At 37.9% G+C, this 25503-nt stretch overlaps 1 protein-coding gene across 1 annotated transcript in view; it reads right to left on the minus strand.

Moving 5' to 3' along the window:
- Positions 1-25503, minus strand: part of LOC131525263 (nectin-2-like) — a 92142-nt gene that overhangs the window by 23147 nt on the left and 43492 nt on the right. Inside the window, exons 2-3 of the mRNA XM_058752655.1 lie at positions 3670-3779; positions 2667-2910 (exon numbers count right to left, since the gene is read on the minus strand). Coding sequence (XP_058608638.1) covers positions 2667-2910; positions 3670-3779 — 354 coding nt within the window. The remainder of the gene's footprint in view (positions 1-2666; positions 2911-3669; positions 3780-25503) is intronic.

Raw genomic sequence — 25503 nt, forward strand, 5'->3', positions numbered from 1 at the left:
TGAAGAAAACTGAAACAACTGCTGAAACGCAATTAAATTGTTGCTCCATATGGCATTTTACACACATACAGACATTTATTTCATTTATTTATCATACATTTAAAATCAAAGCAAATGACACAATTGCTGAAATGAAATTAAAATTTGATTTACTTGTTTATCTATATATTCACTAAAATGAACAAAATTTCATAAAACAACTGATAAAAACCCAGCTGAATTGAAATTTAATTTAATAGACACTCTAAATGGCATTTTACATGCTTTTGCATAAAAATAGTTTTAATTAAAAAGGATATGTAGATAAATATTTATTTTTATCACTAAGAATTGTTATATAGCAGTGCATATAAATAACGAGCAAATATCATTGACAGGTTATTCATTTGTATGTGTGTGTGTGTATGTATACGTGTGTGTGTGTGTGTGTGTGTGTGTGTGTGTGTGTATACACGCATACATACACACACACACATATATACACATATATATATATATATATATATGCACACACACACTAACTACTGAAGAGGCATGTCCAAACAAAGTTAGAAGCAAGAGTTAACAATCAAGCTAAAGAGAGAGGTTAACAACTATAGAGGAGCACTGAGTTAATGTGTTACTTTGTGTACTCGAGGTTAAACAAACCGAGCGAGACGCTTGAACACAGCCAACATGGATAAACAGGCAGCACTGATTCATAGCATCACTTGGTCTCTGATGATAGCATTAGCTTAGTCATTCAAATGATGAATCATTCTAATGGGCGACATTAGTGTTAAAGCAGACAGCAGAAATGCTACTGCGAGTAAAGCTAATGTAGTTTAGCACGACTCTCTGTCTGCGCATTCCTAAGATTTCTATCCGAGCATCAACCTTGAGGTTTGTCTAAAGCTTTGGCTAATGGAGGAGGAAAACAAAAATTCAGGAGTTTACCACATGACTTTACTTTTCAACAGCCTTTTTTTATCAATCAAGTGGCGCTTGAGATAAAAGACATGCAGCAAATCTACTCCGTACTCAGACCTGTTATTGACTTCTATTAATGGAATAATATCGGGGAAAAAAAACATTCAACAGAGCCACTTATTACACAGCTACTTACTAAATAAAAAAAATGAATGGACATGAAATATTGATTGATTACTGGAGAAGAAAGAGCACAGAGTGATACGAGAGACAAACCTTGAGGTTTGTCGTCTATTTGATAGATTTTTGTCGGCAATATAAAAGTAGGAATCATTGTAAATATTGCTTTGATTTTAATGCGCTAATTATTTGGCCATTAAGTTTCCTAAAGACTGTGCCAGTAGGCTAATTTCACGCTCCCTGCTCATGTCAAGACTCGCGAGTGTGAGAGCAGAGCTATTTTAAGAGCATCTCTGATTTTAACCTCAACTGCTAAAATAGCAATTATAAAGTTAGATTCATTTCCATGAATCAGTTCTTTTCAAATAACTTGTTTAAAACGCTGCTTCAGTGATTTGTTTGAGTCATCATTTGGCATTTTACACGCTTTCATATCATTATTGTTATTAAAGTGAACTGTTATCCCTCAAGACTGTCTGGAAGCACTGTGGTGACTAGGGATGTGCAATGAATCGTATTTTAATCGTGATCTCGATTTCCGCTTAGCATAATCATTTGCAATATTTGCCTGCAGTATTTGCAATATTTGGTTAATTATACTGAAATCTTTCCATTGCATGTTGCATTGGTAACAAGCTTCCATAGGCTTTCATGGTTGCGGTTGCCATATTTTAAGAGTTTGAATCCCCCAATCATAAATCAATGGGTCAAAGGCGAGACATCCTATTTTAATGTCCACATTAAATTAATGCAGATTTCATATACATGAAAGAAATGCAGGTGAAATAGTGTTTCATTCAGCACAACAGATATAATTCTCTAAAAATGAAACAACATACTTATTCTGACCTGTACTTAAAATATATACATGTACTACATTTTATTATATTTTAAATAATTAAAACCTTCTTGCTGACAAATGGGTAAAACCTAGTGGTTTAAAGGATAATGGCAAAGATCGGTAAAAATTAAATGGCAATTAATTAGATTTTGGTGGCTACACAGTCTTTTAATTTCTTTTTCTAAATACTCCTTATAAGACTTTGTTATATAAACTTTTGTTACACTGAATTATATTTTAGTGGGTGTCTTCTGTGAACCATAGTAAAAATATTTGACAGTCATTACTTTTAGATCACACTGTAATATAGGGGAAAAATTAAAGCGAAACTTTTCTTGTTATGATGCTTTAAAACAATACATTTTCTGCCCAGTGGTTTACTTAATCCTCCCAACCTGGCAACCACACGTTTGCGCTCTCTCTACATTACTGAAAAGGCGCTGATGAGCTGACAACACCAGCAAACATATAAATTGGAGTTTAGCCATCTCTACAGACATATTCTGCTCAAATAAAATGGAAATACAGCCAGGTTTTTTTTCCCCATGTAGTTCCATGCATGTTAATGTTTTCTTGTTTTGTGCTTATGTGAAAATGGAATAATTCTGATTTCATGTAAAAAGCAAAAATTTTAAATGGCAATTATATAGTTGAGCAAAATAACCACAATCAATCGTTTAGCCACCATCGGGCAGCCCTAGTAGCGGGTCTATAAATAAACAAGTGTGTTACTTACCCAGCATGATAAGAGTAGTCGTTCCCTGCTCGTTTCCACTGGGGTAAGTGGCGTACTCGCAGATGTACCTGCCAGCATCAGCCATCCTCAGTTTGTCGATCCTAATGGAGGGGTTCTCCAGGGAGCCCTGAGTGAACGATACTCGGCCATCAAAGTCTTTATTAGGGAAACTAGCTCCATATTGAGGGTGGAACACAGCAATGTTGTGCCTATCACCCTCCACACGCTCAAACATCCACGAAACCTGCAAACCAGAAAGAAAGAGGAAATCAATCCTCGCACGGCATTGCTTTTAGGTGCAGCATACTGCTAGTCACCCGCCTGCTGTTTAAACACTGGACTAAACCATATGGATAGAGGAAACACTGCACAACTATTGGGCCTGTGCTGAACTGTCATATATCTTACATCTGTTCAACACCTACAGGTGTTTTATGAATTGCAAATATTTAGTTTTCATGTAAGCCCTGAATACTGTAGTTGAGAACTCTGCATATTTAAATGTCACCCAAGTACTGTATCTTTATCAAGCAGGCAGACAGATTTTTATTGAAAACTGTGATAATTCATAATATAATATTGCACACACACATATACATATTTAATATGCACGCACACATATACACATATGCTATTGATAATAGTAAGAAATGTTTCTTGAGCAGCAAATCAGCATATTAGAATGATTTCTGAAGGATCATGTGACACTGAAGACTGGAGTAACGATGCTGAAAATTCAGCTTTGCATCACAGGAAAAAATATATTTTAAAATATATTCAAACAGAATACAGTTATTTTAAATTATAATATTTGACAACCATTTCTACTGTATTTTTGATCACATAACTGCAGCCTTGATGAGCATAAGAGACTTTTAAAACTCTTACAACCCCAATCTTTTGAATATTTCATATACCAATAATGTATTCATACACCAAAAAAAAAGTAGTAGAAAAGAGGGGAATTTGAGACTTGGAACTAATCAAGAAAATCTCGTCTCACCTGTGTGAGTTTGGTGCTTCCACTGTTGGTGAACTCACAGCGCAGATTGACAGATCCATTTGGATACGCAGTGACCTCGGGTTCCACTCGAACACGCTGACTCCAGACCGCTGCAAAAGAGGAAAGAGGGAAACATTAGAGTGGCCCGGTATCGCAGCCTCCATCAAAATTTCTCAAATGAAATCCAGACACCAGGCTAATAAGAAACACACCAAAGTGACTCGCGTTATATTCCTGGGCCTGAGCTTCCTCCGGGAAAAAGAGCAGTCTCAGACTGATTAGAGTGCAGTGGCTTCATATCTATCGACTGAATGTGCAGACTGTCTCAGCATGAGACTTATCCTGCTTTGATTGCCCATAATTAAAGAAAAAAACAACTTTGAGCTCTCTCATCATCACAGCATCAATTTACATGATCACAGATATGGACCAGAGTTGGGTTGAACAAATGCATCTGGATGAGAAGCATTATTAAAGTCAATATGAAATGTTTTACTCCCAAAATGTGAAACAGGATATTCAATGAAATAAGTAGGGTTGCACTTGATTTTATCTGTCAATATCTGATTGGATTTTTTTATTTGGAGTAACACGTGGTAATGAATTGATCATAATAAGACCAGGTATTAACCCTGTAAAGTCTGACATAAGTCAGATTTATTTTTAATGGAATGGTCTGTTGAACCTTTATAAAAAAAAAAAAAATTAAAAAAAATGTATAATTGATACATCAGACTTTAGTATGATATTGCATAAAAAAATGAAATTTGGTGCATCTGCTGATAGTTATAGGCCCAAATTAAATTCTGATAGCTTATAATGTAAATGACATCTTTACACAGTTATTTATTACAGTATAGCAGACTACTTACATAAAATGCATGAAAATATCAGTTGTCACTATATATCTGCCAAAAAAATGTTAGTTAGATGATACTGTGAAATGATAAGTTTCAATACAATGATGACAGAGATGAACAAATCAAACATTCCTCAAAAAAAAAAAAATATGTATGGAAAGTCGTAAACCTAAGTTGCACCACTAAGTGTCCATCTTGAAATATTACTAACAATATAAAAGTTATTATGTTTGCCTCATAAAAATCAGTAAAGATTTCACAGCTAAACGATGAAGATTTTACTACATAAACCCATGACTATCTTTCTTCCTTTTTGGGGGGATAAAAGAGTCATTTAGATCTCTATTATGTGTTCAAGGCCTCATATTAGTATGAAAAGAATCTTAATTGTTTTTGCTTGTGTGCGATATAATTAGTCTTAACTTTCTCAGCATCACCGCATAACACATCTCTCAGCAAATAACAGATGGATTCTGCAAACTGAAAATTACATTACACACTTGACTTGGATGTAATTAAGTGCATAAATAATTTAAAAATCATCAAAATAAAGTTTATGCTGCTTTTAAAACCGTATCTCGTCCTTGAACAAAACTGTCAAGTGATATATTATAACAGGAGGTTAAAGCCTATAAAAGAAAATAACTGCACATTTATTAGTGCTACAAAAACAAACCTGCGATTCTATAATGCACAGTATCTGCCTCGCACTGATGATAAACTCCAACTGCATTGCGGTGCAAATCATGACACTTTAAAACTTCAGCTTTTGAAAACGTTGACCCGGTTGCCATGATCCCAGACGGTGATCTTTGTGTCGGCACAGCATTCGCTTATGGAAGGCCGCAAAGTTCAAGTTTTTCAAAACTCACTCGCTTGCTTTCTGCTTTCAAGTTTTCTCACTCGGCCGTAAACAAAGGCAGGGTAAAATAAACAAGCCGTGTTTTGGCTCTGCTACTCGGCCGACTCCAGCAAGCTCCTGTGGAGACAGAAGCGAGAGACCTCCAGCTCAGATCTCCAGGAGTCAAAGGCCAGAAAGCAGCATGAGAGCTGCTCCATATATACTGATGGAATAAGGAATGGCTCAGTGCTCAAAACACACACACATTCACCAAACAGCTGCTTTCGACAAGCTACAGACACATCAGCGTGCTCAAACGCTCCAAACACAGACCTCAAATTGCATGCACCCCGGAGAGGATTAAATCCATCAAATGCAGGGTTGCGGCCACATAAAATCATACATAAACAGAGCTTGATTCAGTTATAGACATGCATACCCTCGAATGCAAAGGCATTGTCCTCTCACGCTACACCCCTTCACTGCATTGAAAAGATCCAACTCGGTTTATGTTCCACAAAGGCATTAAATCGATTTGACCTCAGGATGGCAAACCTATAAATCAGATCTCTTAGCTAACACCGACTGAAAAGTATACGACACACTGTAGAGGATGCCAAATACTTGTACTGCACTGTAATGTGTCTGTATTAAAAGTCCCTGAGGCTCTACGACACAAGCTTGATTTCAATGCATGATTGTGTCAAAATGCAATTTATATTGCAACTTAAGTACGCATCAAAAGAGCTGCTATAGATTTACTTGACACTGGAAAACGTTATGCATTTTGGCCATTCATTTACATGGCAACAGAGTTTTGGAGGCCTGAAAATGCAAATGTTTGAAAACGGGTTTCTAAGTGCAAGTTTTTGAAAACAATACTATTATTGTCTATGTAAACTACAAAAATGCAAATTTGGTAATTGAAAATGCATTTTAGTCGTTTTGTGGATCTGTGTGAACAGGGAATCGTTTCGACAACACTGTTGTCTATATGTGAAACTTTTCCAAAATGCAAAAGGAAAAACTCATTTTTAGGTCATCATTGTGGTACAAACATATCTTTAGTCAGGCTATAGTGCCATATTTAATTTTTGTCAAGTCAACACTTTGTCAACTGCCAACACAGTTCAACAGTTTGAAGAAAATCTTGCTGGGAAACTTGAAGGTAGCTAAACTGACATGTTAATAGCTAGCTCAATTACCTGAATAACACTACATGTGGTTTAAAGGCACAGATTCATCTATATACGCCCCATTAAACATTCTAATGATGTTTATATCTGTCACAATGCAAGAACACATGGTAGACCAAATACAAAAAACAGCTACACAAGCAACATTCATGCTAATGTCTACTACAGAACACCTTGTGGCACAGTGTCACACATTTGCAAAGCCCGCGGTGCACAAAATCGAGCTTACACAGCTTTAAAAAATGTTTTTAAAAAAAAGTTGCATTCATGTACTTGTGAAGGTGGTTCAGGCAATAATATGCACACCACTCATAATGCTACAAAAGATTTCATAAACGCTGTTTCTACTAACTTTGTTCATCAAAGGATCCTAAAAAACTGATTGATAAGAAATGTTTCTTAAGCAGCAAATCAGCATATTAGAACGATTTCTGAAGGATCATGTGACACTGAAGACTGGAATAATGATGCTGAAAATTCAGTTTTGCATCAGAAATAAAATTCCATTTTAATATGCACTATATTGCCAAACGTATTGGGACACCCCCTTCTTTAGAACAGAAAAAGGCACTTCCAAAACTGTGGCAACAAAGATGGAAACATAAGAAACTGAACAGTATTTATATCATTTTTTAGCTCTGATAAACCTCAATGTCCGACTTTCACAACATCCAACGCGTGACACGTCAACCTGCTCTGGCACATAGATATATATACATAGATGCCTCATTAGCAACTGTTTCTATGGGCTGCGATACATAAGGATCTAAGAATATATCTATATCTATGTTCCAGAGCCGTTGACGCGTCACGCACCGGATGTTGTGGATGAGCTCAGGAGAGTTGGACGTTGCCTGTATCAGAGGTAAAAAATGATATAAATGCTGTTCAGTTTCTCGCACAAACCGATTGTTTCGTGTCTTAGGACATCAATGTACCGTCATGAGCCGCAGGGTTTAATTTGGATTTGTGTGTGCATGGTTTTTTTTTTCTCTCAAAGATTCTGTGCCCATTGACTGGCATTATATGACTGACAGACTGCAACGGTTTGAGTTAAAAACCTTCGTTTGTGTTCTACTGAAGAAACAAAGTCACCTACATCTTGGATGCCCTGGGGGTAAGCAGATAAACATCACATTTTCATTTTTGGGTGAACTATCCCTTTAAACATTAAGATTTGTACTCTTGGAACTGACTAAAGTAGTCAAACCTGTTCATTAGAAGGTGAGCCAATACTTTTGGCAATATAATGTATATTCAGTTAGAAAATGGCGATTTTAAATTGTAATATGTTTCACAATAATAATGTTTGATCATATAAATGCAGCTTTGGTGAGCAGAAGACTAGAGAATGACTATTTGATAAAGACGTGTAAAAGAATTTCAATTTTTACAAAAGGAAAAGGCAAACTAAAGTATGTTATTAAGTTTTTTGTGTGTTATAGAAGACTTATTCTAACTATTCTCATATAAATTCATTTCAATCTAAAGCTTCTACATAGTAGTCTCTGTCAACAAGTGTTTGACAAACAATCTTTGAATAATGCATCCATTGTGGGTATTTACTTTTAATCTGCAATTAATGTGTCAATCACACAAGGATGGGGGTGTCTGAACGCGTGCAGATATCACTGTGTGCTCAGTGCATGTCCGTATCCAGGGCTCTAATGTCTGGATGTGTGTGTTTTCATTATACGAGGAACTGCGTGTGACTCAATGTAGCAGAATTCCCCCTGAAGGTACACAATGGTCTGTCAGACCAGCTCGGCGGAATAAGAAACAGAAACACAAAGCATTTATTCACTCACCTCGCTCTCCTTACCTCCCTCTCTCGCTCGGCTTCACTCCTCTTTTGTTTCCTTCTATCTTAGGCTCATAACTCTATTTCCCTCTCCCTCTTCCTCCGTACACATCAACAAATGAGTCATAGGGTGGAATGTAGTTGTACGATGTTTTAGTCATTCGTTTTTCACAGGGTCAATGAAAGAACGCCACGGATTTCAGAAAGAAAGAAAGAAAGAGAAAAGGGGAACAATACAGTGAAGACCAAACATGGATCAACTCTGTCTCATTTGCATGCATACCCAGCATGCTCTACAGCCTCCCTTTGTGTTCAAGTGTTTCTGTTCATATTCCTGTACTGATCTACTATTTGCACTGGTTTTAATACCTCTGAAACAGTCGGGCGTCTGCGTGCTGCTGATACGCTTTACTTAAGGATGACAAATGAACCAAAGCAGGCCTGCAATAGGCTCTTAAATTAAACACAAACACATTTAAGGGGCACAAGCAATTTCGCAAAAGCACATAAGCTTGCTTTATGTACTCAATGCAAAGCTCATCTGTGCTTATGTAGAATAACGTGATATTCACCTCAGAGTCATTAATATATTCATATATATGCACCGCAGGGATGATTCTGCAATAGGGCATCACCAATTTGCACACCAACTAGCATAAATATTTAATGATAGATATACATTTAGGTTTAACTTTAAAGGAAACTTTTGTCTTTATGTCACTATTTACACACCCTCAAGACATTACATACAACTATCTTTGCTCCTTGGGGGTTTTGAACAATATCATCGTAATTACATCAAAAAAAAGAAAAAGAAACCAATGAGGAATGAAGCTTTCTAACTTCGAAAAGCACCACTAAAGGTTCATTAAAGTATTTCCAGAGTTATTAATATCGTAAATCTAGCAAGGTTTTTTTATAGATATTTTTTAAAACACTATACTGGTGTGATGTGATTTCAAATGAAATGAGGCGAAGTTCATTTTGGGCTCTGGAGCTCCACCTTCTTTGATGTGGAAATCCTCTCCGGTTTACTTCTATTCAGTCCGTTGAGGTCAGATGTCCATGAGTAAAATTCATTTATTCAGTGTAATTCTGATTGAAAGCAACACTGAAACTAGAACTATATGGAAATGCTACATAAATAAACGTGGCGTGACTTTACTAGAGTCCCGAATTACTGAATCGCTTCAATCAGATGAGGATAGTTCACCCAAAAATGAAATTTCTGTCGTAATTTACTCGCATTCTCATTTACTTCGTTTTACACAAGAGTTTGAAAAATGTTGGTAACCAAACAGCTGACAGTAGTTGACATTGACTTTTATTTCTTCCACACTATGGAAGCTATCATTAGCTTTTTGGTTCCAGCCTTCTTCAAAATATGTTCTTTTGTGTTGAACAGAAGAAAGAAACTCATACAGGTTTGGAGCAACTTGAGGTTAAGTAAATGGTGACAATTTTCATTTCTAGGAAAAAAATATATATTTGCTGTACTTTCCTTTCACCACTATAGTAGTTTCTATGACGACTTCCACTTCTGAGAACCAAGAAAATGGGGGAAAAGGTCCATTTGAAGTCTTCTGAAGCCATAGGACAGCTCTACAATAGTGGGAAATAGACTGCTCATGAGTTCACGAAAGAGGTCGTAATGTCCGGTTAGTAAACAAATCGTTCTTTTAACTCTGGTCTTTTCAATGGATCATTTTATGAAAGATGTGTTCCTGAATCAGACTAACCCACTTCTGGAGTTCGTTGATTGAATGATCCAGTCACAGAAGTTAACGGCTCACTGGATGCATGGGAGATTGTCAATGATTACTCACATACATTTCTATCTGTTCCTCTTATACTGTATCACTTGGATGATTTGGAGTATAGTGCATGAGCACTATGGACTACCATATATGATACTTTTATGGCATATTTTGGAAACTTCAGTATCCACTGGAGAGACCAGTACGATGTTCAAAATTTCTCCTTTTGAGTTCCACACAAGGAAGTCAAGCACTCTTTTTTTAACATTTGGAAAAACACATATTGGAGGTTTGAGCTAACTAAACAATAATTGGATTGTCCTTTTCAGCATGCTGTATTTCACATCGCTATTTGTACTTTGAAAAAAAGCGTTTTCATTGACAACAGAAATAATTTAACTGGCAAGGACAAAACACACATTCAAGAATGTGCCTGTTTTCAAATACTTCTTTCATTATCAACATTTTTATCTACTCTCAGCCTCTCTCAGACGTCCTTCCCTCACTAAAAGAGTCACATGAGGCTCAAGTCAAGCGCTTTACTAACCACATATGACAAACTAACCACATTTAATGGGAAGAAGCCATTTACCAAAATGTCATTAACTTGCTGTATGTAGTTAATGAAAACCTCAGAGATGTTATTTGTAAAATAACATAATATCCAACTTACCATAATATATTCATGAGATCATAATGTATATCATAATGTATAAAAAAAATGATTAAAATGTCTAATTCAATTAAAGTTGTTTTGCATTTACATTTAAGCACACTATTAAGATAAGTAAATGAATTGCATTATTTTAATACAAAATTAAACAATTTTACTAATAAACTGCAATATTATATATATATATATATATATATATATATATATATATATATATATATATATATATATATATATATATACATATATACACACACACACACACACACACACATATACATACACACATAGAAAACAAGTAGATAGAAAAAAATAGCTTTTTTCTAAGAAAACAAGCAGTTAGAAAACTAATAGAGTGCGCAAATGATAGAGGGTCAAGTGTTTTTTAATAAAAAAATAAAACAAATAGATAAAATAGAAAGAGAATAGAATGTGCTAGAGTTAGATGGTCACATAGAAGAGATTTGTTTTTAGCTGTCTTTTGAAGATGGCTAAGCACTTGGATTGAGTTGGTCAGGGCATCACACACACACACATAAACTGCAGCAACCATATAATCTTGCTTAGTTTGAAAAGAGAAGTATCTTTTGTTGATGTCAAAAGTTCTGATTTACCAGACACCTTAACAACAAATACCATTCAAGGGGTTGACTTTTCAGTCTGCTGTGTAACACAATATCCTCACATTATCAACAACTTCATCCACTTTCCTCTCAGCCAGCCTCAACGTTTCTACCAGATGTCCTTCTCTGTATCCATTCACATCACATGATGCCGTGTGCAAGAGAGGGATGCGTCGACTTGAACTTCTGAGGGTCAAGCCAAGCAGCTTTCCTAAGGAATGTCAATCGTTGTAGAGACGTTCCATGCGTGCATGTGTGAAAGCCTCAAAGATGCTAGGTATAGGGCCACGGAGGCCGACTAGATAATAATTAGCGAGAGCTCGACACAAGGGCACGCAGCGTGCGCTTTTAGAATTTCACAAGGATGTGTTTTTTCCCGCCGCCCGAGTGACCGTTACAAGTTTAAATCTCTGACGAAGTTTCTCAGTTATTATAATGACTCCGGTAAATAAGACTCCTTAAAAGGGTACGCAGTAATTTTCTCCTCATTAAAAGTTTTACAGAAAGTACTTATTAAAAACATGATTAATGACTAATAGGCCATACAAGTCCTATCCCAATAACTCCCTGATACTGGCTTGTGGAATAAAAAAAACATGGCTCACAGAATTAGATCGTCTACAACGTACATTGCCGTTCAAAAGTTTCTTTAAAACAAATTAAAAATACTACTCAAACTTTTAAACAACATTGCAATTATTGTGATGCATCATTCATAATCCATCATAAGTACCATAGCAACACATCATAACCTGATATAAACCAAAAATACTGCATACACCACAAATAATTACCCTTTAACAATATTTATATAATATTTAGAGCGTATTAAACAAAACATAAAACCAGCATCCAAACTGTGTGGCTTTAAACTGCAGCAAGAACAATTTTAAAAGCCTCCACATTCAGAGCCTTCACATTTAAAATCATTTTATGCAATCAAATAGCATTTAAACGCATTAAAAATGCATTTACTTGCACTGTATAAAATTTTAAAAAAAGTGTACAAAAGCTAAAGGCCAAATGAAAACGTACTTACACAAACACTCTTGCATAAAGCAAAAACCACCAATGAGCTGTAACAATGTAGTTAATTTAATAGTTAATAGATTCCAACTGATGTTTAAACCAAACCTATGGCATTTATGGGAATACAAGTACAGTGCTTCAGGAAGGAAATGAAAAATAATGACTGGATACTGTCAGTCGCCTACGTGTACAGTATGTGAGGTGAGTTACTTTCCAACAGTTCTGAGGCAAGTCATAAGCTTTAATCTCCGGACGGCCCGGAGGTGGTAAAGGTCACTGTGCAAGCAGAGGGGAAGAGGGCACGAGGTGAAGAAAGGGAGGCTCTAACTTACACCACTCCAGTTTGAAGGCAGGCAGTGATGGGAAAGTAGTGAGCAGAGCTTGTTATAACCCGGGTGTGAGAACGCACGTGTACCCACTCGTGAACCGAATGACCTCAGCGTTCTCTGCAGGCACGACGATGCTATCTATGCCATAATAAAGAAGACCTTGAATGCGTGTGTGCCGATCACCGCACACACACCTCCACTTCTCTGAATCCATTAGCTGTGCCGGTTGTGTGATTGGAGCAAAATGGCCACAGAGAGGAATTATGTAAAGGTGGCCCGGGTTCACCTCTCTCTCTACACGTCTTACGTTCCTCGTTTCTTCCTCCCCTTTATTCTCTGTATTTCGACCATCCTTCACAGCTCTGAAGTTCTCAATGTGTTGAATGTGAAATGGTGAAACAAATTCCTTCTAATGGCGCTTTATGCCCTCGCCGGCTCACCCTCCCTCCCTCGGCTGTCTCTCACTACCTAGTAATCTTCTATCCTTTATAAACCCACTCTGTTTCTGCGTCTCACTCACACACCCCCTGTCAAGCATACGCCTGGGGACACACCCTCATCCAGACATAAAACACTAGCTTGGAGTGTGTGCACACACAGCCTAAAGCAGTTCGCCTCACCCCGTTCCCTCTCAGACATCAAGCAGATCTTTTCTCCTTCTTGATCACATCTCCTGCATCTTTATTTTCCTCCCTCCCATCCCCTTTTTCAAGGTCACCTTGTGTCTTCCTCTAAAGCATCCCTCCATATTTCTCCGTCTTTCATCTCTGTCATTCCTCTATTCATGCCTGTCTACCTGAATCTCTGTCCTGCATCTCAATTTTTTGATTCTTTTCACTTTCACTTCACTTTCATTTCACTTTAGGGTTCATTCTTTTATCTTTTGTTAGCTTTACTCCTTTCATCCTCAGCCTAGCTAGCCCCTCTCTCTAAAACAGGAAGTGTGCCATTAGGCTTCCATACGGCTAAGTGGTATGCAGTTCTCCCAGCCACTCTCATCTCCTCCTCCCTTGAAATCTAGTTTTTCTACGCTTCACCTCGGTTCCAAAAACAAGTTAGCCGCCTATCCATCTACTGCCTACTTAGGAAACTACTTTCGTAAGTGACTACCTTCGTAATCCACAAGAGCGCGGGAGACTTGACTCATAATTGATTCCAATAGAGAGCAGCAGTCAGGTTCCTGAAGTAAAAATCCCATTGGTTTTTTCCATTGGGGAATTTATTTTTAACAATAACTTATAAACCATTGAAGACAGACCTACTGTGAGCCATGAGGTTGTTGTTAATGGTAAATGCTTTTGTTAAAGCCATTAGCCCACATCATTTCAAATCTTTAAACAATCATGTTTAATGGTGGAATTACTAGTGAGCAACTACATTACCCATGATTCTGTAAGAAATTTCCTCCAATCAAGTCCATACGCTCTCAAACTACTTAAATATCTGTGTGTAATAATAAACAAGAAATGCTTCTATATACAAAAATCAACATCTTTAAACCAGTAGTTTTATATTTATTGATTGGATTAATTTGATTGTCATTCACAATGCATTATGGGATTGTAGTTCTTTCCCTCTTGAAAACTTCGGTAAGGTTAAGGAGTTATAGACCATATCAGTATTTTAATATGTACAATTATATCATACAGAAACAAGCACAAACGCTTGACCAGCCGCAACATCAGCATAACAGTTACTGCAAAATTATTATTTACCACTCTTTGCAGAACACAATCCCTGTTCCCTGCATCTCCCTCCTGCATAATCTGTTTTTCTTTTTGTAGCTGGAAATCAGCGCACAGACAATTTGCGGGCTATATTTTTTTAATACTTCCAGTCTCGCTCGAGAACAACAGGCTGATGCACGCAGGTTCTCGCGTTATTTTCTTATCACTTCTCGCGTGTGTTTTGTTGTGAAACGTAGTTTGCGGATCAGACAGAGTTGTCGGCGATTCTTCCTATTGTGAAATCATGCAATGTGAAAGCCCCTTAGCCAATCCATCGTGCAATGTGAACACCAGCGACTGAATGCTACCCCAGATAGTCACGCAGTGTGAAAACAACAGCGATCCGACGAGTTTGAAAATCGTGCAGTGTGAACTCGGCATTAGAGCAGCACTGTCTTTACCCACCTGAGCATTAGAGGGCGCCCTGTTAAAGTAATGCATGGAATTCACCTATTTAAGGTAGCAAAGAAAGAGAAATGGCAGGAAGTTAATTCTCTTATCTTCTTTGGAGAAGCTTACCTCATGGTGGTTTGTGCCTTTGTACCCCGTTTGAGGAACTTTATAATTCTAAGCTCATTCGGGGTTTGTGTTCCGAGCATGTATGGATTATTTGGTGGCTTAAACATCTGAGAAGTCTGGAACTAGGGGAACTGACTTACTTCCCTAATTTCGTGTGACACTTACACAAGACAAAAGGTATAGGTGTTACAACCTGATTTCATAATGTTTTTAATATCATGATTCACCTCATATCTAGTTGGTTTGGTTCTTCCTTGTAACTCTTTAACAAAGACTTTAAAAAAATTCCTATGGAAAAATACTTCCAGAACCAACATTGCTGAATAAGTGGATGGGCAGTGTTGTCCTCTAGAATTTGACGATAACATGTTGCTAACACTTCACTACTCTAATAGCGAACAATTACCAACAGAAAAACTAATGCATCACAGTACACACAAATATAGGTTCAAATAGTGAAATGTTAATAGATTAAACTGTTTTTATAGATACTTTTCGGTACTGAATGACATTACAGTCAATGTTCCTCAAGTCGTCCACCATATTTTTCACTTAGCTTGTCGCATTGTATACCAGGATTGCCTGATCTGTGAAGGATACCCTTGAGAAAAAACACCTTAAACCAGTCTAATTTAGTCTTAAAAGGTTTGAGATGGTCTCCTAGTTTGGTCAAGCTTGTGTTTAGCTGGACAACCAGGTGTTCTCTCAGCTGAAAAGTGTCCAAACCCTTCTAAAACCAGCCAACAAACCGGTTTGACCAGGCTGGGAGACTAATGCTGCCTTCACGTGCTATCGGAAATTTCCTATTTCCAACTTATGAAGTCGTGATTACGAGCTTGACATATTCAAGTGCTTTAATGTCGGAAAGGATCAAATGTAGCATCCCACTGGTTGACAATCATATAAGCATTCACCGCGGAACACATGCAATTTGCTGACAATTCTGGAATTTATTATTCCTTATTTGCTTATTTCCCTCCTTATAAAACATACAACATGCTTCGAATGATCGTTCATATCTAGCCTGTAAATACACTACTTTAGCGACAAGACAAAAGGATGTAGTTGTTCTGAGAACAGCATTGACAGCAGCAATGGTTGTTCCCTCCACCATGTTTAAAGTTTATGACCCGCCCAACTCGGAAACTCGGGTATCAAAATTATTTCCGAATTTCCCAGGAGTAAATACGACTTGAGAGGCCGTTCACGTCCAATTTCTGATTAGGAAACTTGTATTTGCGATTAATTCCGATAGCACGTGAAGGCAGCATAAGGCCAATCAAGGCTGGTTTAAGATGTTTTTCAGCAGGGTTTTGTTTTTGGCCAAAAGATGGTGTCCTAGAAGGCAAAGCGATTGCCCTCATGACTGGAGCATAACTACGATGCCTTCAAATGCTCAGCTCACTGGGTCTTCCTCTCTTTTACTCCCACTGGAACATCAACAAGCATCATATGCATACAGTTTTTTAAATAATATCAGATTTATTTTCTATAAACCGTTTCATGCATATGTGTTTGTATTCACACCAACTGACTTCTCACAGTGCATTTGTGTGAATAATCTAAAGTGTGTGTTTTGTTATGAGAGGTTATGTGTTTGTCTACTGGATGTGTCTGGGGTGCACTAGATTATGGCTGTTTTTGTGCGTGTATGTGTGTGATAGGCACTGCATTTTGCCATCCTCCCCGAGGACTGCCAAACAGCAGCAACAGCAGTCATGGCCCCATCTCTTTTCCCCAGGAGATGGTGTTCATGTGTGTGTGTGTGTGTGTGAGTCTGTCTGTGTTTGTGTGTCTATGCACATGTGCGGCAGGGGCCCATTTCTTCATCCCCTAGCGAGAGCGCCTGAAATGGAGACAAAAAGCCCTCCTGCCTTTATTACTACATGATAAATGCTCCTCTCATATAGAGACGTATACGTACTCGTGCTCCACACAAACACACTCTCACGCAAACACACATACAAACCCTGGAAGCGGTATTTACACTCACGCCACATGAATTATTTCCCATAACCCTCATGCACAGATTTTTTTTCTGTGAGCTTGCATGCATTCGTCCACTTATTTTACACAATCTCACGGCTGTTTTCAGCACAAAAATCAAGGGCTTGCAGAGCAACCCTATTCTACATGTGAGCCATGTATTATTGATATGACTGTTTGAAAGAGGGGGAGGCACTCCTCTCTTATTAAATTATTGACAGGCAACATTTATGCTGCCAGCACCTGACCCGAGGAGGAGGAGGAGGAGGAGGAGGAGGAGAAAGTGATGAGCAGGGAGGGAGAGAGGAGGAGAGATTGCAAAACAGACTTAGAGAAGACAAACAACGCCTGTTTTTAGGATCAGTAAGATTCTTTATGCACAATATATATATATATTTTTTTTATATATCAACAGGGTCCAAAATGAACAAATGCCAAATACCCACTGAGAGTAAAAACTGGCTTTGCCAGATAAAATGTACTTGCCAGTTGGCTGGTTTAACTTTATTTGGAACTGCAAGATGCTACATGGTTTAAATAGAATTGTTAAAAAAAAAAAAAAAAAAAAAATTATAATGATGTAAGAGATGTGCACAATTAAAGTGAATCCACAAAATCCAGGCCAACTATGAAAAATCTATAAAATTGATCACAAATACACACAAACTATATAAATAAATATACATACATACATACACACACACACACACACACATATATACATATATACATACATATATACATACACACATATATATATATATATATATATATATAGTATACATACACACCGTGCCTTGCGAAAGTATTCATACCCCTTCATCAATTTTCCATATTTTATGTTGCTGCCTAATGATAAACAGCTTTAAGTTACTGTTTTCGAACAACAATTTATTATTTTTCAGTTTTTTTAGTTTAAATAAATTAGCAAAGTAAAGTAGAGTTGCACATTTGTAAAGTTTACCAGCCATGAAACTTTCACGTTATTGTTATAAAAAAGTAATAAACAAATAAATAGATAAGTAAATTATGAAATAACCAGTAAGTGAATTAGTAGATGTGGCAAACCATTTCATTTTGGGCACTACACAGATGACCGACTTCACCCATAAAATTCACCCATTAGGACATTGAGGGGCCAAAGAGCTCTCGAGTTGTAAATGGGTGACAGAGAAGAGAAAATAGGTGGGAAAGAAGCAATGAAAGGAATGAAGAAGCCAGAAAGACAGATAGAGAAGAGTTGGCAAAAAAAAAAAGAGGATGTACTGTAGAAGGTAGAAGGGGGACAGAGAAGGAACAGACTGAAAAGTAAGAGAGAGAGGAAAAGCAGGAGATGGCAAAGGAGCTAAAGAATGAGGTGAAAGGGGTGGAACAGAAAGAGATTTCAGAGCTGAGGTGGAGGAATTGCAGGGCATGAGAGCAGAAGGGAAAGATAATACAAGAATAAAGATGCAGGTGAAATGAGAAAAGGTGGAGGGAGCGAGAGAAAACGGATGCAAAGGTGAGGGGGAGAGTCAATCTGCAAAAGGTGAACAGGTGGAGGAGAGAAAACCGAGAACGAGAGAAGAGAGCATGCCAAGGGAGAAGAGAAGAAAGAGCTCAGAGACAGAAAGAAGAGAAGATGAGCAGAGTACGAGAGCAAGTATATAATAACAACGCATTAATGCAAATTCATTTTAACAGCACTAATTTTATTAACGCGCGATTAACGCAGCACGCATTTTCTGTTTGACCCGTGGCCTAGCCTGTAGTTGGAGAAATGCAGTGTTGAACAACTTAGTGACTTTGCAGACCCCTTTAGCGACTTTAAACTTAAAGCTACGTTGATATTATTTGCCTTTCTAAAAGGACTTTGCAGGCAGAGGAGCCCAGAACATGAATCAATGCACAGTTTCATGTCAAGTATTTATCTCCCATATAAAATAGTAATAAAAATAATTAACGTGGCTTAATAAATTAAGAAAGTAATATTAAAAGACAAAACTCAGTATACAACTTAATGTTGCAAACTAGATACAGGCCTACAAGTTAGCATGTGCCCAGAATATGAAAGCAACTCTCAAAGTTTTCACATTATGCATTTTCCTACCATAGAAAACCATTATAAAGAAAAGTTTAACGTAAGTGGCTTATTGAATGAAGACAGTGATATGAAAAAGAACTAGGCCTATTAAACCATAACTCGTTTAGTACTGAAAGGATTTTCGTATGTTATGTACATACTGTATTTTCTCTGTTTTATACATACTGTAATATTTGTTTGTTATTATTGCAATAAAAAAAAACTTATATGAAAAGGCCAAATTCGGTATTGTTTATAAAAATATATATAGGCCTACTATGCATGTACAGGTAAGCAGATGAACCCAGAACATGAATGCAACACGCTGAATTTCATTTTCTCTCATTGCAATATAAAAACATTTAATATGGTGCAATGGAGGAAGACAGTGCTAAAGACCAAATAAATAAATAAATAAAGACTAAATTCGGTATACAGTTTGTTAATAGAATATAATATGTGGCAAGCAGCTGAGCCTAGAATATATGCGCAAACATGCTAAATTACATGTTAAGCATTTTACTCCCGTAGAAAACCGTTATAATGAAATCATTTAAAGTGGCTAAATACATTAAGAAATAATTTTAAAAGGCCAAACTCAGTATACGCCCTGCAGTAATACTGCATAAAAAGGACAAATTCGGTATACAATTATATACAATATGCACTATGTGAAGGATTTCCTTCCTCCCCTTTTCATTTCTTCTGTAGCTCAGAGTTCTACCGTTCCATCTCTCGCTGTATCCGCTTGCGCTTGAGCCGCTGGGTCACGTGATGGCATGACAACCAAAACAGCGTAGCAGGGGGGGAGCAGCGATGTTTGCATAAGAGATGTGAAAAGAGCGGAATATACACCCACAGATATGTCTACACTTTGTTGAATGTATTAAACAATGCATTAAGTGTATAGGAGAAAAAATTAACCCAAAATATCGATCTTATCAGGATAGTATCGATCCGATACCAATACCAACACTGGTATCGATACTATCGATATTAGGATCGATACGCCCACCCCTAACAAGCAGCGCTTTCAGTTAAACAGATATTATGATGCTTCTCTAATTTTACATGCAAGTAGGCTATAACCGAAATCACAGCACAGCTATTGTCATTATCTTATGTGTATTTGATTTCATCAGACGACAGCTCGATTATCAGGATTTTTGTGCAGATTAACATCTTGGAAAGGAGAGCTGGTTATGTAGCCTAGTCTTAATGGGTCACTATTTCATATTCATTCCGTTGTCTGACAACAGAAACAGTATAACACTGCTCGTCCAAAAAAAAAAAAAAAAAAAAAAAAAATGCCATGGCATTATTTCGATAAGCTTCTGCAATGTCACAACTAGGGTTGTGCCGACAGACTATTGTATCGTGTATCGACGATAGTCAGAGATATCGCCTGTGGATGATGCCTTTGACGATAGCAAGACGATTATTATTATTATCAGGCTAGTAATACTATCTAATTAATATTAGGTCTTTTGTTGCATTATATTTCTTCTTCCGCGTTTTTACAGTATTGCGCATTATTATAACCAATCACACGATTATGCTGAGTTTATGAAAGCAATGACCAATCAGAGGCGTTCAGATGAGCCGTCGCTGGAATGACTGAATTCTGACTCGCGAGTTCTCTCATCATAAACAAAGTGCCGATGTATGCAGTAGCCCCTCACTGCAGAACAAAAGATCCAGGGGGCGGGGCTGGATCCACATCCAGGGGGTGGAGATTGGTAGGTTTAGGGATCAGGGGGTGGAGACGGGAAGGTTTAGGTAAATGTAAGGTGGGAGGAGTTGGATCTAGATCCAACCACACCCCCTGGATCTTGTGTTCTGCAGTGAGGACCATCTCGATGCATGTGCGATGTAAGTATAAGATTTATTCATCAAAGTGTAGATTCACTGATTATAACGGGAGTGTTTTTAAAGTGCATAAACTCACGTCAGGCCGAGCTTGTGATGATGTTCTTTGGTAATGTAATGTTCTTTGCTTGTTTTCTATAGCTGCTTTTTGAATAACTGAGGAAATGTAAGCATTATTAGTAACTTACGATGTTTCTATTAATTTGTTATCATGTTAAATACAAATTTAGTCATATTACAAACATTAGGCTGCTTTTAGCCTTACGCTGGAGTTGGTTCACTTTCCGGCAATGAAACCAAGTAAATAAATAATTCAGTAAATTAGCACGATAATATTGTGTATCGGCGATCTCACAGGCTGACGATAGGACGATATGAAAGATCTTGTATTGATGATGGGAGAGTCGGACCGCTGCGCAAAGTCTTCTCCAGCACATCCCAAAGATTCTCAACGGGGTTAAGGTCTGATTCTGGACTCTGTGGTGGCCGATCCATGTGTGAAAATGATGTCTCATGCTCCCTGAACCACTTTCACAATTTGAGCCCAATGAATCCTGGCATTGTCATCTTGAAATATGCCCGTGCCATCAGGGAAGAAAAAAATTAATTGATGGAATAACCTGGTCATTCAGTATATTCAGGTAGTCAGCTGACCTCATTCTTTGGGCACATAACATAATCCATGCAGTAACTATCCAATGGGAGGATCTTACCTATTTGCTTAGTTAAATCCAGGTGGTGATTTTTTTTTTTTTTTTGGAAGGGCAGTGTGTGTGTGTGTATGTATGTATATATGTATATGTATTTATATTTTCAAATCTGGTTGGCTGATAAGAGTGTGATATTCTATTGATAACAGAACTCCAACCATTTCAACATTTGTATCGATCCGATTGCAGTTTTTCTTACAGCGAGTGTCATGGCGGATGCCCAGATCCACTTTACCTTTATAAATAATACTGTTTATGTGTCACGGAATGTAGTTTTAAGATTTTTTTTTTTTTTTAGGTGAGAATGTATTTGTTTAGACTTTAAATAGGCAGTTTGTTAATAACAATTACATCTAACTGAAAATGTACTTTGACGTTTTCAGAGATGTGAGCTCCAGGGCGTCAACGGCCTCAAGCGCTCATGACCCCACTGAGAGAAGCCTCACCTCAGTCAGATCTTCTGGAATTTGCCGCTGGCTCTGATGTCTCTATAGTGGTTAAACATGAGATATAATTCATTTTGGGTTAATCTAACAGGCAGTCTTTGGTCTCATTAATCTATTATTTCTCTCTCTCATTCTAGAGTACATCTGATTGGACATGAGTCTTAAGTATTTTCAATCTATTCCTATACATTTTAGACACATTAAATGTTTATTTACTCAACTTATAGGAAAATACTAGCATGTAAATGTTTTTGATGCTAAAAGACACTGAGAAATAGCTAGAAAAACTCAAAATTAGATTTCACAGGGTCTTTAACCCTTTAAGTGCACTATCCATAGAAATGGGACGCACTGAAGAGCTCTTTTCCCTTAAGAGCGCATGTTAGATTGAGTGGCTGTAAGCACGTAACGATAACAGACCCCGAGCAGTGCGCGTTCATGCATAAAAATTAGCTGCTAAAGTACATTACTTGAAAAAAGTTTCAACAACCTTTAAAAATGCTACTTAGCAATGCATAATAAACTAATTATGCTTGATATCTCCATCTTTCATATCGTACATGATGCCTAACCTCACTTGTAGCATGATAAATTACAGATTCATATAGCATAGATTTATATCCTTGTGAAATGGATATCGGTGCATCTTTAAAAACGGAGGTTTGATTGTGGAGATGAGTGAACGAACAACAGCTCATCTGCATGACAAAGATGAAAATAAGAACAAAGACGGGAGGGAAAGAGAGATAAACAGTCTGCAGGTGGGCACACGTACGTGAACGCACTTCTTCCATTATTGCGCCAGCTGGATGCCACGTCGCCAGAGGCCTCAAGGCACCGGACGGCGAGGCTCATTTGAGTGCCATTAGAGGCAGCCGGTCGTACACTTACACTAACACTGAACACGGAGAATAAGGGTGGAAACGGAGGGGAGGAGAGAGCACTTAAAGAAACGGAAAGAGACGGGAATTGTTACAGCATATTTACTCGCCCGTCATCAATTCTCTCTCCTCATTAGCCCGGCACAGGTCTGATCACTTTGTTAGAATTGATTCAGGACGAGTGAAGTTGTTTGCCCGCCGCTCTGTCTAAAAAGGGACGACAGTGTACAATTACCTTACAAGCATGTAAACAAGCCACATGAATGCGGCGAGGGAGAATGCGAGGCGCCGTGCTTTTGTGGGGCCCGACTGTGTCTAATGTGTGCGTGCGTGCGAGTGCATGTTTGGACAAATGTATTCCCTCCGCAGCGGGAGCGAGGCATTGATTTTCCTATATTACCACACATCAGGGCCACAAAGAAAGCCACCGCCACCGTAATTACAGCGTGCCAACTGCAAATTCACCAGACCAGTGCGCTTGCTTCCAGATCCCTCTCAAAGACTGCATTTCCCAGAATTCCCTAGTAGATTCAGACCAGAGGAGTGAGAAGTAATTCGCTTAAAGGATTAACTCTGCCAAAAATGGAAAAAACTTATTTCATCATCTTCATTATACGAAACCTTTTTGACCTTCTGTGAAACACAAAATGAGATTAAAAAGAAAAAAAAATGCAGGTCATTCTTTTCCATGCAGTTACGATGAAGGAAGACTGAAGCTTTAAAGATTCAAAAAGGACTCATAAAAAGTCGGTATGGCTTGTATGCAATCATGAAGTCATTCAATAGTTTTGTGTGAAAGTGTGAATTTAAGGCATTATTCAGTTAATCACAGACTGAATCATTGAGTCAGTTAGTTGAACTCAACAAAATGAATCACTTTAGAAGAGTGAGAAGTCAATAGGATGTTTTAATAACACTGGCCAACAATTTCCATGCAATTACAATAAATCTACTTCAAAAGCAATACGCAAAAATAATAGAAGTAGTCCACATTACTTGCACACTATATTTCATATCTTCTAAAGCCAAGTTCTGTGTAATAAACAGGCCAAAAGTGAGTTGAACTCAAGAACCGAATCAGTTTGATTCACTGAATAAATCATTCAGATCAGTTCTCTGAACTGGATCAAATGTTTCTTTAAAAATATGCAAAATATCCTTTTCTTCACAAGTCAGATTCACAAATGTCTGTTCCTCAGAAATGAACTGTGTGGCTTCAGAAGACATGGAAAAAAAAAAAAATCTGAACCACTTTTATGGTCAGGCTAAAATGTAGCCTAATTTAATAATTACAGAAAAATCTTCACCTCCATTGAAACTCCTGTGACTAGTTCATTATGAGTTGAACCCAAGAACCGAATCAGTTAAATTCACTGAATGTATCATTGGGCTCAGTTTTGTGACCTGAACCAAATTACTTTTAAAACATATAAAAACTCCTTTTGTTCATAAGTCAGACTCACAAACGTCTGTTCCTCACAAATGCATAGTATCACTTCAGATGAACCAGGGGGGAAAATAAATAAATAAATCACCATATGAACTGCTTTTATGATTCTTTTTAGTCATTTTGAGGTCTGACAGCCTTAGTTCTCATTCACTTTCATTATATTTGACAAAAGAGGCCAGAATACCTTTAAATATTCATCTTTATTCCACACAAGTAAGTAAATCACGAGAGTGAGAAAACGCTTTTAATGTGAACTTTTCCTTTAAACTGGGAGAATGAAATCGGGGGAGAGGGAATCAAAACTCATATGTTAAGGATTAGCAATGCGGTCTTCTGGGACTTTCTCCCGCTGAATCAAAGGTTAATCGCATTACGGGAAAACTGCATAATAGAAAACCTTACCACAGCGAATACGAGAGAGTCACAGGCGTGGATGTAAACGTGACTGAATCGGGATGTTTAGAAGGACGTGGGCGAGTGAGTGCAGATTATTCAAGGCGCGCTCCAGCTCTCGGATGAAGTGTGTTCATCTGCGCGTGACTGAAGTGGCCGGCCGTGCGCGGGAATCAATTAACAGACACCTGTATGTGCTACAGTAAGGCAAGCTCCCACGAGAGCGGCTCTGAATCATAAAGATCTCTCCATAATGAAGCCCCAGTGAGCCACTTGCACAAACTTAGACACGAGCACACATTCCCCGGAGTGCTGCTGTCGACATGTAACAGCGTTCATCACATTACCGAAAAGCCCTAAATCACATTATAGCCAGAGTGTAGCCTCAGAGCTAACCGTTAGCGCTGATCTCTGCTAGGAGACAGCCTGGCAAAAACCAACTTTGAGAGGCGATGGCAGCTGGCAGCTCCTGTCGGTGCTCATATTTATAGGAAATTCCCACTGTAGGTTTACGAGCTCGCACTGTGGTAAAACTCCCGGGTGATTAGCCCCTAAATGAGAGCGGGTTGTTGCTAAGCACACTTCAGTGAGCGCGTGCCCGGGAATAATGGAGGTTAACAAGTGAGCAGAAGAAGCGGGAGGGATAACAATAGACACTAGTGTAAGTAATCAGGACGCTCTG

The sequence above is a fragment of the Onychostoma macrolepis genome, chromosome 19 (genome assembly GCF_012432095.1).
Source record: "Onychostoma macrolepis isolate SWU-2019 chromosome 19, ASM1243209v1, whole genome shotgun sequence".
Taxonomy (NCBI): domain Eukaryota; kingdom Metazoa; phylum Chordata; class Actinopteri; order Cypriniformes; family Cyprinidae; genus Onychostoma; species Onychostoma macrolepis.